At 49.9% G+C, this 14,292-nt stretch overlaps 4 protein-coding genes across 4 annotated transcripts; 1 reads left to right on the top strand and 3 right to left on the bottom strand.

The window, feature by feature from the left end:
* Positions 1–2,418: 2,418 nt before the first annotated feature.
* On the bottom strand, positions 2,419–3,501 carry N7481_006611 (uncharacterized protein; the record flags this gene model as incomplete). The annotated part of the gene is made up of 1 exon (XM_057265830.1): positions 2,419–3,501. The coding sequence occupies one exon, from the start codon at positions 3,499–3,501 to the stop codon at positions 2,419–2,421; it is 1,083 nt and encodes a 360-aa protein (XP_057123550.1).
* Positions 3,502–7,503: 4,002 nt separating this feature from the next.
* N7481_006610 (putative RNA polymerase II transcription elongation factor (Ctr9)) lies at positions 7,504–11,197 on the bottom strand (the record flags this gene model as incomplete). The annotated part of the gene is made up of 2 exons (XM_057265829.1): positions 7,504–10,272; positions 10,343–11,197. 2 exons carry the CDS (start codon positions 11,195–11,197, stop codon positions 7,504–7,506), a joined length of 3,624 nt encoding a protein of 1,207 aa, XP_057123549.1.
* Positions 11,198–11,501: 304 nt separating this feature from the next.
* N7481_006609 (uncharacterized protein) lies at positions 11,502–12,434 on the bottom strand (the record flags this gene model as incomplete). Its single annotated transcript, XM_057265828.1, has 1 exon — positions 11,502–12,434. One exon carries the CDS (start codon positions 12,432–12,434, stop codon positions 11,502–11,504), a length of 933 nt encoding a protein of 310 aa, XP_057123548.1.
* A 475-nt stretch (positions 12,435–12,909) lies between these two features.
* Positions 12,910–13,236, top strand: N7481_006608 (uncharacterized protein; the record flags this gene model as incomplete). Its single annotated transcript, XM_057265827.1, has 1 exon — positions 12,910–13,236. The coding sequence occupies one exon, from the start codon at positions 12,910–12,912 to the stop codon at positions 13,234–13,236; it is 327 nt and encodes a 108-aa protein (XP_057123547.1).
* Positions 13,237–14,292: the final 1,056 nt, after the last annotated feature.

Here is a 14,292-nt window from a genome sequence, read left to right as displayed (position 1 = left end):
AACCAACCGCCCCTCCGGAGCCCGGAGGGGACCCCCCCTCATGAATCCCGCACCCGTTTGGTATCACTCCGATATCCACCGTAATCTTCAAAATGTGGACTCCTGACGATCCATCCTCCAGTCCGCAAGCGTGAACCGGAGTGGGCACTGGCCGATCGCAGTTCTGGATCGCAAAAGACCTGAACTTTTTTGAGAAACTCCGTAACAACTCCACTACACATCGTCATGGCTGGTCCAGAAGTGCTCGGCCGTGTCTTGCCCACATGCCGTCGGTGCCAGCCCGTGGATTGCTCTGCAGGCAAGCAGCGACTCGTGAGTTGCCAGCCTCACCTCTCCACTCTCCAGTCTCCAGTTTCCAGCCCCGGGCTCCCTGACTCGAACTCGACTCCCGTATTCCGTATACTCTGTACAACTCCATATATTCTGCAGCTTCCTTGTGATGATGCAACCACTGAGCTTAAGGATTCGGAAAAATTGCCCCTCCTATCTTCTATCGGGAATAACCAATCTCCCTCCCCCCATGGGGGCCAAGTCAAAGTTGCAGCCAGCCAGCCGCTCAAAGCATGATGGGCCGCCCCGGACGGATTCCGCATCCTTAATGCAATGAATTCCCAGGGTTTACTACAGCCACAGCCATGGCTACGACCATCTCAGCCATCAGGGATGGGGAAATAATGTAAATCACCCCCATCCCCCTCAGCTCCCCAGGGGTAAGCCCTCCCCGTTGGCGCATCATATCGCGGTATGGTACCTGATAATCAGGGGCAGCATCCCATCCAGCCCCTGACGCGAACCGAAACGGCCCATGCGGGAACAATACGCATGAATCCATGTTCCTTCGATAGCTTGTTCCGTTCCGCCCCCTGCACGGAGGAAAAATATCTAGTCTCAGGGATCCTAGTCTACCAAACATAACGTGGGAAGAGATGTTGGTTCTCGCAGTTGCGCCCCGTTCGCCAAGCCAACGCGGCTTTGTGCTCCAATCCAAGCTCCATCCAAGCCATTGAATCCATGAATTAGGTTGGATTGGATCGAATCCAACCAGGAGATTAAAACCGTAGCTCCATTTCCCAATTACAACGCGGAGCAGAAGGAGGAAGGCCCTGGAGGGAAGGGAACTCCCTCTCGCGCGCGCGCGCCCACACACGCCGTCTCAATTAATTTACCAAACCCGCTCGAACCACTTCCCCTCCAGCCGAACCGAACCATTCTCCAATTCCTGCGCACTCATCTGGTTGCGATCGACCTCAGAACACTGGGCTAGACACACAATGTGTCCCACTCGATCGCACAAGCGTAATCTGCTGAGCCCCAGAGCTTTGATCCCTACGGATATGATGGTTTGTTTTTGGCGCTTCTTCCGTGCTCGGGTTCTGGCGTCATTGTTTTTGCTACTCCGTACATACGATAGCTGACTACGGATTACTGTACGCGGTAACGCCTCCCGAGGTTGTCTTAGGCTCGGTGTCAACGTCAATGGCAACTGTCAGCGTGACGAGTGCAACCCTAGAACCGTTGGCCCCAGTGGGACTGCAAATGGGACTGTGGACTGTGGACTGTGGACTGTGGACTAGGCTAAATTACTCCGTACTCGTACACTGACAACTATCCCTTTCCGCACAGGTAGCCTGTGTCAAGAAGCTTAGGACTTAATTAGCAATGAGCGAGCTGCGCGTCTTTCTTTCCCTTTCTTTTTTTATCCGGCAAATCCACTCTTGCGGTCATTAGGCATCAGGGAAAGGGTGCCATACATACGTAGTGGTAAAGAAGAAGAAAAAGCAATTTACAGGGCAACAGGCAATAACAACGGGCAACGGGCAACCCACTAAAACAGGACTGGTCGAGTCCCGCGGTGGCCGCCATAGTGCCGCTAGTTGAAAATCGCTGGAGCTGGAGCGACAATGGTCCCATTGCTATGAGCGACTAGTCTGCTCCCCATACCCGGTCTGGTGGGAGATCTACACCGATAATTGGGTCGGAATCGGTCATGTGGGAGTAAAGTAAAGTACGGAGTATACAGAGCAGATCAGACGTTCATCTCACGAACTATTAATTTATTTTTCTTACTGTGCTCCGTGCTGTATCCCTGGGGAGAACTATGCATGGTATTATTCAGATACAGTCCAATATTTAATTAGCTTGTAAGATGGTAAGCACCTGGGCACGTACGGTGGGTAGTTTAGTTTTATGGAAAATCCCCATCAATTATGATTATCGTATTATATTAAGTATTGAGTCCAAACGCCAGACATTAGAAAGCAAAGATAAAAGGGAGAGAAATAAAAGAAACTCCCCTTCAAACCGTCACACTGCATTTCGGAGCGCATATCCTGGCAGAACACTTGACTCCGGAAATCATGACAAGCTCCTCGAATAACAAATCTCCCTGAGATGTAAACAATCAACCAAGTTTTATCATCACAATCTTAAAGAAAGAGGATTGGCAATACCAACGATAGGCGTGCCGATATCGACATCATCAGCCACACCAGCACCAGTGAGCAGATTCTCGCCATCAATACCGAGGTTCTCAGAGCGCTTGTCGTTGATATTGGCGCCATCAGTAGTATCATCATTAGCCTCGCGAAGGTCAATCAACGAACCGACAGTGTCAACGAGACCCTCAAAGTAACCAGGTTGACGCTTGGCGTTCTTCACGCCCGTAGCGGAACCGTCACCAGCAAGAACAGCCGTGACACCGACATCACCGACGATACCCTCAGAACGAGTCTTCAGGATGTTGGCGAAGCCGATGAGATCAGTCGAAAGAACCTCATCTTCACGCTTAGCGTTCTTGACACCGGTGGCATCACCATCACCGCCAACGACAGCTCCAGCACCAACGTCACCAATAACGCCCTCCTCGGAGCGCTTTAGGAGCCCGAGAACATCTTTAACAACATCACCAAGGGAATCTCCGACAAGGTCATCATCAGAGCGTTTTAGGACGTCGATATCACCAGCGCCAAGCAAGTGTCCATTGTTATAGTCGTTGCTTTCACCATCACTTCCAATCAGACCCTCGTCGTAGCGCTTCAATAGAAGACTGCCACCCCCACTGCTACTGCCGCCGCCGATGAGACCACCCAGAAGCTCGTCATCGCGCTTAGCGTTCTGCACGCCAGTGGCAGAACCGTCGCCGGCAGCAACAGCAGCGACGCCAACATCACCGACGAGGTCCCCCTCGGAGCGCTTTAGGATACCAGCAACACTACCGCCACCAATCAGGTCCTCGTCATCGCGCTTCAGGAGATCACCGAGGCCAAGCAGATCGTCATCGTCGTAGTCTTCATATCCATATCCATCGTTGTCATCGATCAAGCTCTCGTCGTCGCGCTTGGCGTTCTTGACACCAGTAGCATCGCCATTACCACCAAGAACAGCCCCGACGCCAATATCGCCAACTAGATCGCTGGAGCCATCGCTGCGCTTGGCGTACTCAAAAGGAGCGGCAATGACTGCGGCCGCGAAAAGTGCGGGGAATGTGTATGCGTAGCGCATTGTGAGGGTGGATTCGCGGGGAATCGAGACTGGTGAGTATTAGCCTTTGTTCTTTTTCATTGATACTGTTGCCTTTGCGGCAGATTTCTGCCTTGGAGAGATGATGGAGGAACTGAGAGGAAGATTGCAAAAGTGTTCATTGAAGTGCATGATATCTCACATTGGCAGCCAGTATTGCAATGATTTACTTACAGGATGGAGATTCGGACCGGTATGAAAAGAGACCAAGAAAGGGAAGAAAAAGAAAGGAAATGGTACACCAGGGCCTTGGGTCAGACAGGCCCTTAAGAACCAACGAGCAAAATCCATTCCATCAGCTACCTACTCATTTCCACGTTGTAAGTTCCATTTCCATCCTACCATGCTATGCTCCACCAGCACAGCACGCCATTGGATCAAATGGATTGAAAAGCGAATGAAAGGCATATCCGCCTATTCCGGGCTTGACTGAAATCTAGTCCTATGTTTACTCACGCGCACACCAGATGAAGAGAGATGGAGACTCCGGTTGCACCTAAATGCACAGGAAAACTTTTCCGGAGCGATGCTTCATTCTGTCGATGACATGATAGATAAGGTTAGAGCCGCAGCTGATGCAACCGAACATCAATAGCTTGTGTGGAGACCTAACCTGACCCGGCCCAGCGGGATCAACGGTTCACAAGCATTTGTAGAGTAAAGCAGCGAGTGTCCATGGAAAAGCTGGTGGGTTTGTTGACGATCTGCAACAATAAAGGGCAAGGGGGTCAGAGTCGTAGTATGACGACGTAGTCCGTCGGTGATATCATCGGTTTTTTTCACTTCAGCCCTGGGTGAGTATGATTCGAGACGCTGATGGGACGTCGGCTGAATGTGTTCCGATCGGCGGTCCTATAGCAGCCAGCTTTTAGGGTGGGACTAATGCCGAATATAATTTGTAGAAAATGACAACCGATACCGTACTAATTAGAATATACTGCAGTGGAATTGCCACTAGCTCTTCATGTACTATAATTAGGATACCACTGTTGTAGCTTTAGAAACATCCATCAGTCTGAGCAGACTCGGAGAAGGAGGTGATAGGGGGGGGTTATTTGGTGAGTCAGTTATTCTCATGTCTTAGTTGATGGTGAAGATAGCTAGATTCCATCTTAGTCTCCTTTCTAGGTGCAAAGTACGGAGTATAAAACCCCCATTCTGATAATCTCAGTCCAACGCCACTGCCGCAACCACGTCAAGTGAACACCAACAATCTTAACTCGAATAAAGTTGAAAGTGATCCGCCAGCTCCGTCAAAAATCAATGAGGTTACACTCTGCAATATTTTCGATGCCCCATAGGAGCATAGAGAGTAGCCTAAGTCTTCAGCGGTTCCTTGAACGGAAAAGCTTGTTCAATGTAGATCTCTCCCATCTTTGGACAATTCCAAAAAAGCATGAAGATTTTTCTTATTCGAGCCATTTTTCTTAGGTGCTGCAGGATCATGTCATCGAGCCTTGCGATCAAGTCCTCATTCACCGAAAGCCCTTTTGTCTGGCCGGGGTTGGGTCGTTGGAGTGACGATCTTTGGACTCTTTCCGCGTGCGGCGATCATCCATCCTCACTCAGCCCTACGTAGCGTAGGAGGCTGGAACATTGATACTGGAACCTGCCTATGATTTTCTTCTCATAGGTACAATAAAATTCGGGCGCAGTTATTTTCAGCATTGATTACGGTGATTATCTTTTCTGTGCTTAGTTTTCCTTGCTTGAGGATTCGCTGGTGGTGGGTGTGCATGTGTGAGACATTCCCATCACATTCTTGGATAGGACATGCAGCAAGTACTCCGTACATAGCGAAGATAAAATAAGGGAAAAAAATACACCAAGCATCAGGGGTGGTCTGTAAATTCAATTGTGAATTTATTATTGGATTTTTTACCTACGAAACATAGTAGTATTCAATGGGAAGCTATCTTCAAACCTTCTACTAGTAATTTTAGGTCCTAATCAGGTCTCGCTCAAGCTGCATACCTCCTACCTTATCTTATTTTCCCTCTATGTCAAGCCAAGGACGATATATTTTGTATCTGCTACTCATATAGAAACGGCATATAGTATCAATTTCTATGCATAAGGAGAAGCCAACTACCATTTACTTAGTAGTACTTTGTTGTACTCAGGTCGTTTTCTCGGAGACTTCCCCCATATAACAACTTGAACTACTACTAAGCGAAATAACAAATTAATTTACTGCTACCATTTATAACGAATTGGTCAGCGTGTGCTGACCGAAAATAATCGCACAAAAGAATTCTCACACTGTAGTGTGACCACTTACCATCTCAAACATAACCAACAGTAATCAACAGTACAATACCCCAATTACCAGAAATACAGCCCCCAGCTGCCCGTTGCTGCATGTTTCCCGCTCGTGCAGATGCAAGGCCCTCATGTAAGGTCAGCTCAGCTCGGGACGGATCGTACATTGCGTTAGGGTCGATCGGGGTAGACGCAGGCGCAGATGCAGATGCAGATTCAGTTACCATACGTGTATCCAGCCAAGTAATCATTTTTAGCCAATACGTATGTACTACTACTTTATCGTGACTCAGTCTCAATGGAAATATTACCCCTCGCCTGCTTCTTTTACTTAGACAAGGAGGGGGCGGGGCGAATGCAGGTGGTTCAAGTTAAAGTGGAGATTTAAATGGGGGTGGGAGAAGAGGAACATAGCCTATAGGAGAATAAATAAAAAGCAAAGGGGAAATAAACGGGCTCTCATATGCATGTGTCGGAGTTTTTTTTTCTTTTTTTCTTTTTTTCTTAGGCTTCATTGTCTTGTGCGAGGCAAGGCGGAGCGAGAACGAGCGAGGTGGTGACTATGGTATTGTGTGGTGTGGTGCAGGTCGAAAATTAATTAGATTGAAGATTGATTCTAGACCACCGTTATTGTGGTATGCCAGTGGCTATACCTAAGCTAACAGTATGGGAAAGAGGTCTGATCTCGCCGCAATGGGGCCAACTACTAGTAACTACTCGTAGTTAGCTCATGCCATGACATGCCATGCCATGTCCTCGGCAGGTGGGTATGAGGGTCACGGTTAATTTTAGAAAATACCTCGGCGATATCACTCTTCCTGTCTGTTTAGATTAACCTCCAGGGCTTGGAGGTCAGATCCGACAGATCTCGCGATACTGGAACGCGGAGTGTTGCGGGTTTATAACTTATCCCGCGCTTACGCTAGTATCTGGTGGCTTTCGTTACCAAGGTATGAGATGTATCTTTTACGGATGGGGATAGTGTACCATCTACTCCATGCATTTCCCAAGTATACACATACCCCGTGGCGGATTTGTAATGTGAGTTGGGGTCCGAGTCCAACTTGGATGGCACGGGCTGGAAGCCTGGGGGGGCAGGGGCTGTTAATCTATTTTGCGTGCCGCGGGCCTTTTTTTGGGGGGGGGGGGGGGCGGTTGTTTCGGAGAGGAGGCTTTGGTACTTTTGTCAGATCGAGGGTTCAATTGATCTGAATGTGATGATCTTGACTAGCAACATTGGGCAGATGATCGATCGGATCATGGGTTTTCCAAGGCAAAGGACATGTCTATGGAAGACCAAGGTTCTATTTGCTTGCAGATTGAATTTGAGTAGCATCTGCGGTGCAATCATAAGACTGCCAGTGCTACTGATTTTAATATGAAGGTTGTGAGATATACTATTTCAGACCACCTTACCTTGAATCATAGCCCTAGGCCGAAGATAGGAAATTTCAAGTATAACTTCCAATGGACAACACACTGACGAAACATTTCGTATATCCAGATAAACAGGAATACCTAATTGATGACTATAAAAGGCTAATGACACAAATGGATTCAAAAGGAACTTGAACCTTAGAAATACTAATTTTTTTGCAAAACAATCTGCTGCCGCAACAATTGCAAAATCTAAGCCTATGTCCCAGACGCCGAACGAACAAGAAAAAATGTAAAGGTGGGAGGTAATATGACAAATGACAACTCAACTCAGCTCAGCTCAACTCAGTCTTGCATCTCCGTATCCTGAGTCTGAGTCTTCTCCTCATCCCCGAAGAGGTCATCGTCATCATTGTCCTCGTTCGCTTTAGCCGGAGCCTGGTGACCTTCTTCCGCATCCTCATCCTCCTCATCATCATCATCGGCAATATGACGCGCCTTACCCCGACGACGAGGCGCAACATCTTCCTGTATTTGCTCATCATCGCCGAAAATATCTTCCTTATCCTCATCACCAGGTGTACCCGGCGCAGCCTCACCACCCGCCTCCTCATCCGAGTCATCCGAATCAACAATCCGCTCATCACTCTTGTACTTGCTAGAAGCCTTAGCAGCAGCAACCTTGCCACCAGACCTCCGCTCAAGACGACGACGTTTCTTAGGCGCAGCTTCGCCCTCACTCTCTCCTTCCCCACCACTGCGTTCCTGATCTTCACCACCACCAAGACCCTCCTCATCATCAGCAATAAAGTCATCACCACCCTTCTTCTTCCGCTTAGCCGCAGTCTTCTTCTTCCTCTTGACCCTCTCACCCTGCGACCCATCCGTAAGCTCCGCCTCCTCACGCGCACGATCAGCCTCCGCCCTTCTCGCCGCGCTCTGCTGCGTCTCCTCAGCCATCTGCGCGCGCTCCTCGGCAATTTTCCTCTTCCGCTCGATCTCAATTTCCTGCGCCTTTCGCAATTCCTCTTCACGCTTTGCTTGAGCCGCTTCACGTGCGTCGCGCGCTTGTTGTAATTTCGCCGCATTCTTCTCCTCATACTCCTTCTGACTCTGCATCGCGCGATCAAGCTGCTTGCTAATCGTGCGACCCATGTTTGCACGTTGCTCGAGTGCTTGGGCTGGGTAAGGGGGATTTTTCTCCTTCGAGATCTTCTCAAAGGTCTCGATTGCTTCTTTCAATCCGTCGGCAGCTTCCAGCACATCTTGGAGCGTCTTTTGCGTTGGTTGCAGACTGTATGCGAGGGAGGCGATTTGGTTTTGCACAAAGGCTACGTTGAATTGGAGGTGGAGTTGGTCGGGGGAGACGTCTCGGGCGCGGAGGGCGTAGTCCAGGGCTGTTTTCATTGCGACCAGGTTCATCTCTTGTTTGCCCTTGAGCCACCAGACTCGGCCTAGACAGGCTAGGATTTGCACGTCGCGGGCGCGATCCTTGGCGAGGGCCGCTTCGTAGTGTTCGATTGAGCGCGAGTATTGGCGCAATTCGGCGTAGACGTGGCCCAGGTTTAGGTAGACGCTCGGATCCTTGAGTGTGTCTCGGATCTTGGAGAAGAATGTCACGGCGGCGCTGTAGTTTTTCTTATCGTCGACTAGGGCGATGGCGATTCCCTGTGCAGCGTATGCGTTCCTGGGATCTAGCTGTAAGGCCTTGTCGAAGAACTCTACTGCGCGCTGGTAGACCTTGCGGCGCTTTTCTTTGTCGGCTTCGGTGTCGCGGCGCATATCGCGCGCAGCGAGGAGGTGGACGTTGCCCATCCCGGTTAGAGCGTAGCGGTCGTGCTTGTCGTAGTATTGTAGGGTGTGCTTGTGATGGCGCTGTTCCGAGTCCTCGGCCAAATTGGACACACGCTTTTTCGACTTGCTGAGATACCAGCCGAAGAGAGATCGGACTTCCAGGTTTGAGGAGTCGGTTTCGTAGAGCTTGGACATCTTCTTGGGTCCTTCCTCGGTTGGGCTTTGGCGGAGGGCGATATAGGTCAAACGTGCACTAGCTTCGGTGTAGTCGTTGTGTCGTTCGAGGAGTCCGTCGTAGACCTTCTTAGCTTCGTCCCACATGTCTGCTGCCTCATATGTGCGACCAAGATTGTAGCTGATAGTTGTGACGAGGGCATCGTTGTCGGAACCATCTTTTCTCTCTTGCGAATGTACGCAAGCATTGAGTGCGGATTGGAACATGCCACGCGCCAAAGCAATCTTCTCGTTTTGGTAGAGGAAGCATCCCATATTGTTAAGCAGCTGGGGAGGAAGACTCTCGCGGAGAGCAGCCTTCAGATCCTCCGGATCGTCAATATCAGGCCGAGAACTCTCGGGAATACCAGAAATCTGCAGCTCCTCTAGTTGGGCCAAGCACTGCATGGACTTTTCCGGAGAGGTGGTCTCGTACAGACGAGCCAGATAGACCAGGACAGATTCATCTGGAGTCAGCTTTTGCTTCTCATCCTTCCACATCGAGCGCACAGACTCTAGCAAATGGATAGCACGCTTCGTCTCATTCGACTTATCATCCTTGAGACCGGCCTTTAGTGAGGTAAAGACGTCTTCGGCGTGCAGCGCCGCGAGCAGAATCATAGCCTCGGCGTTCTTTGATTGTTGGACAATCTTCTCCAAGCGGAACTTGGCACCATCAAAGTCCTTGTTCGAGACGGATATTTGCACAGCACCGAATTTAGCAGGCAAGAAGCCCTTTTCACCACCACCACGAGCCTGGTCGGATTTGTTGTAGTACTCTGTAGCGCGAGCACCATCGCCCTCGTAGTGTGCCTTTCGGCCAAGCAGATACCAGCCGTCACTAGCAATGGGCATGACATCCGTCTTTTCGATCGCCTTGCGGGCGAGTGTCTCAACGGTCGGGTATTGTTTGCGGAGGAGGAAGTAGCTTCCGAATGAGGCGCAGGTCATGGGGTATTCTTTATCCAGCTTGAAAGCCTTCTGTGTGTATTGGGTCATGGCCATTTTGTACAAGGAGCCGAACATGGGGTCGGTAGTAGAGCGGCGGGAGCTGTCGTAAAGGTAGTACACGGCGAGGAGGATGTTCGCGACCTTGGACTCGGGATTCTATATCGTGATGCGCGGTCAGTCAATGTTTTCAAAGAGATGGGGAACAAGTGCCAGCGTTCTAGCTTACCAGAGCCAGTGATCGTTCCCATGCCACCTTCGCTTGGTCCTTGAAGCCCAGCTGCCAAAGACAGCATCCTAGACCGATACGAGGATCAGGGTCTGTCAGATTAGGTACCTTCATCAGGACCTTTTGATAGCCTTCGAGAGCCTCTGCGTATCTTCCCAACATGTATAGTGCGCGGGCACGGCCCAGGATAGCCATAATGTTACGACCGCCAAAGGCCTTGGAGGACTCGTCGAAACATTTCAGCGCTTGCCGCAGGGCTTCGACCCGCTCGGACGTGTCGATGGCACCGGGTCGAACCGCACGCGGAGGGTATAAGGAGGCACGGAGAAGACACAAGACGCCGCGAGCTAGGAAGAGAGGCGGGTACGCAGGGTTCAGACGCGATGCCTCGTTCAGAGTGGAAGTTGCTAGCTGCAGGTAGTGATCCTTGGTTTTGGCTTCTGAGTAAAGCTCTCCCTCTGGCGCGACACGAGGAGCCTGGCGACTCTTCAGCATGAGCAACCAGCAGATCCAGCCAAGAAGGCCGAGTTTCTCTTTGGTAGCGCCATGGGCGACGGAGGCCAGACCCTTGTTCAGGATGTCGATGGCATGGTCGATCTGCTTTCGTTTGGCGTAGGCCAATGCGATGATGACCCAGAAATTCTTGGCTGCCCGTTCGTTTTCCAGAAGGGTGCAGAGCTCGGTTGGGTCTTCGGGGAGATCGAGGAGACTGACTTCGACTTCGCTGTCGAAACTGGAGGCGGGAATATCGATGGCATCGGGGATATCAGAGAAACGTAGGTTAGGTAGGGAGCTTGCGGATGGTAGGGAATCGCCGATTAAGCCATTGGCATGGCCGTTTTCGAGAGACGCCATTGTTGCGACTGCGCTTGTCAAGGAAAGTGAGGGATAAGTAAAGCGAGGTCAGGAATGCGACTTGATGGGGAATCGTTGGCAGCTTCAACTCATGATCGAGCTTGACTGGCCATCAAGGGTAATGTGATAGGGATGAGCTTTGCGTCGAATAAGTGAGGCGTGGAGAAACCCCAAGGCTGAGAAAGACGCGCGAGTGACTTCGGGGGAGGCGGAGATCGCGCGGTGCTGTTCGGTTTGAGAATTGGATGTGTGGCTAGTGTGGCTGGCGGTGTGGCTGGCGGTGTGGCGGATGATGTAGTTCTTACTACTCTTCATCTTCATCCTCATCTTGAAACTGCATGTCCCATGCGAGTTCGGCAATGGCTTGCAGTTCCCCCGTGTCGATGGTGATGTCGGTTTCCCGAGAACTCTCAGTATCTCTCAGGAATATGTCCCTGAAAGGAATCATCAGATCCCCCCCGCGACTTGTCGTTTGACCTGTCTCGTTCCTCTCAAGGACGATACCCTGAACTTTGCTGGGTATGCGGTTCGTGGCGTCCCATACCCACTTTTCGATCGTCAACTTGCGTCGATTTCTCACCACTTTTATGGAGAGTGCCATCCTAACGTTCCCCTTGTGGGGGTTCAGCCAAGTCTCCATGTCGTGGAAGAGCCTCTTGTGGCTCTCCGAGACACCAGCTTCAAGCACTACCGTTGGTTTCTTGGGAGTCCCAGGAGAGCATCTTCGGGGTCCCCACCCCATGTCTGCTTGCTTCATCCGGCCACTACCCACGTCAACATTGACCGTTCCCCAGCTAAAGACCATGTTGTGAAGCCTCATAGGCACAAGGGCCGTTTTAATGGCGCCGTGGAGGGCTATGCCGACTTGGTTATGCACCGGGTTCGGCATCTTAATCACCAAACGGCTTTTCTGTGCGCTGTATTCGGATGATACTATGTGAGGAATATCGATTCCGTCATCGGCGAAATCCCGTTCGAATGTGCTTGCATCGATCGAAAGGACAAAGTATTCGTTGATCTCAGTCTCTGCCTGTACTTTCGTACTTAGGCTCCCAGTTGTCGTAACGGGGTTGGTGGGAGTTTCAACGGCATTGGGCATTGAACGTAGGCAACGATCTTTTTCAAGTCTAAAGATTCGAGAAAATTGATCTGGTCCTTCATAGACATAATGTTTCACGGATGGAGATAGTCCCTCTAAATCGGAGTCATCGAACTCGTTTTGAGGTAAATTGGACATTTTGTTAATTAGTATCTTGATACCAAGGGGGATGGAAGTGGATATCAAATATCAAGATAATTCCAAGACTGGCAGTGCCTATGGATGCCAACTTTGACACCCCATATAGTAGTAGGATTTAAATTTCAATATCATGGGTCGTCCAAGTTTGATCTTTCCATGTTTCTCTTGCGGAATTCAGATCCGAGAAAATCAATGCTGTTTGATTCCAAGGCTACCCTGCCTACCAGGAGAACGGGTATTTTAAATCGGTGAGACAACTATTATATAACTATTAGATAGAAGATCTACAGTCAAAGTTACTGTGGAGGCAGGACCATAGTAGATATTAAAATAGTAGTAGCTATAGGATTAAGATAGCTGTGGCACCGATACAGTAGTAGGGCAGGCCACTACTACAGCAGTCAGCCACCATTAACGGTAATCAGCCACCTCATATCCCCGCATGTCCAAATACTCCAAACACCAACTCACCATGCCCGAAAGTTCCTGGCAGCAAGTGCACACCTACAATGACCATCTGGGTCACCGCGTGGTGCTCGAGCAGTTCGTGGAGCCAGACTTCCCTCCAGACCCTAAGCACCTAATTCCCATTCAGGTCTACAGTCTTGTCCCTCTTGACGACGACCACCACCAAATGCTCCAGGAATACATGATGGGCTATTTTAATAATGAAGAGCTCAAGCCTTTGTTCGAGATTTATTCATACTTCCCACCCGACCAATTCCCCTGTTTAATCGTCTTGAAATCTCCCACCGCAAGCAGCAATACCGATCAGGGGTTGAGAATCCACTCCCGCTAATTCCGCGATTCCTCTATTATGGTGGTTCCAGTGATCCTGTTGGGTTTTGTGTCCTGGTACGATCGCATAGCTATCGACTGGGTGGTTGCGGAGACACAGATGAGCTTGATGAGGCGGGCGAAGGACCGGACCTTCTCTACTCAACCGCTCGTTTTCCAGTATACACCTCAGTGATGTTGATGAGAACCCGCTGACAACCCCATCCATCACCTAGGGTAACTTATCTATAACTCTCGCTCTAGCCATAGTTCTTCAAATCCGAAGAACGGCTGGGAAAGCTATCACATATATTCCTCCATTTATAATTTCACCTTCACCCTCACCTCTACCAAATTCATGCTATGTTGCTGGAGGTAGTAGCCAGATATGGACTGTCAAAAGCGCCTCGCTTGGTTCCTGGTGAGTCGACCCAATATGTCAGGGCCCACCCTCCAGGCGATCTTGCGACCCTACGTTTCTATTTCTATCCGAGCTAGGAATTTTCCGACCACTCATGAACATAGCTTTGACATCAATCTAGTATTTTCACTTTCGTTGTCTTGGCACACCTGGATCTTGTGGGGTTCGAAAACAGTAACTTGCTCTCTCCGGCCGAGTTCATTCTTTGGTAGTACCATTAAACGAGGTCCCTGCACCACCCCTTCCTGGATGAATATGATAGTGAGTCATGTGGGGCTGGTTCATGGCTCGCAGGGCTTGGCGATCCACTGGTAGTAGGAAGAGGGCAGAGGATCTGACCTTCGCAGTGCTGATCTAGTCAATTAGCGACCTAGTGGAAAACCTGACGACCCTATATCCAGGAGGATAACTAGAACACCATTCTAGTGTTTAGGGGTTTCGACTACTACTGCGGGAAAAAGGCAATTTGCGAAATATCTCGGAGAGGCCATGTCTCAGCATTTCCTGGGGTCCACATTGGAGCAAGACATTTGCTATGGCCTGCTCCGTCATCCAATGTCAAGCAATCCTAATAATATTCTCGAGAACAATTATTTTTACGCAATCTTTAGTATCACCTGAGAAGTAATTGATTGTCTCAAAATACCAGCTTGTGGG

The sequence above is a fragment of the Penicillium waksmanii genome (genome assembly GCF_028829765.1).
Source record: "Penicillium waksmanii strain IBT 27052 chromosome Unknown utg000005l:1.0-5232799.0:1.0-5237142.0, whole genome shotgun sequence".
NCBI lineage: Eukaryota > Fungi > Ascomycota > Eurotiomycetes > Eurotiales > Aspergillaceae > Penicillium > Penicillium waksmanii.
The sequence above is the reverse complement of the archived record's forward strand: the minus strand, read 5'-3'. Positions and strand labels throughout refer to the sequence as shown.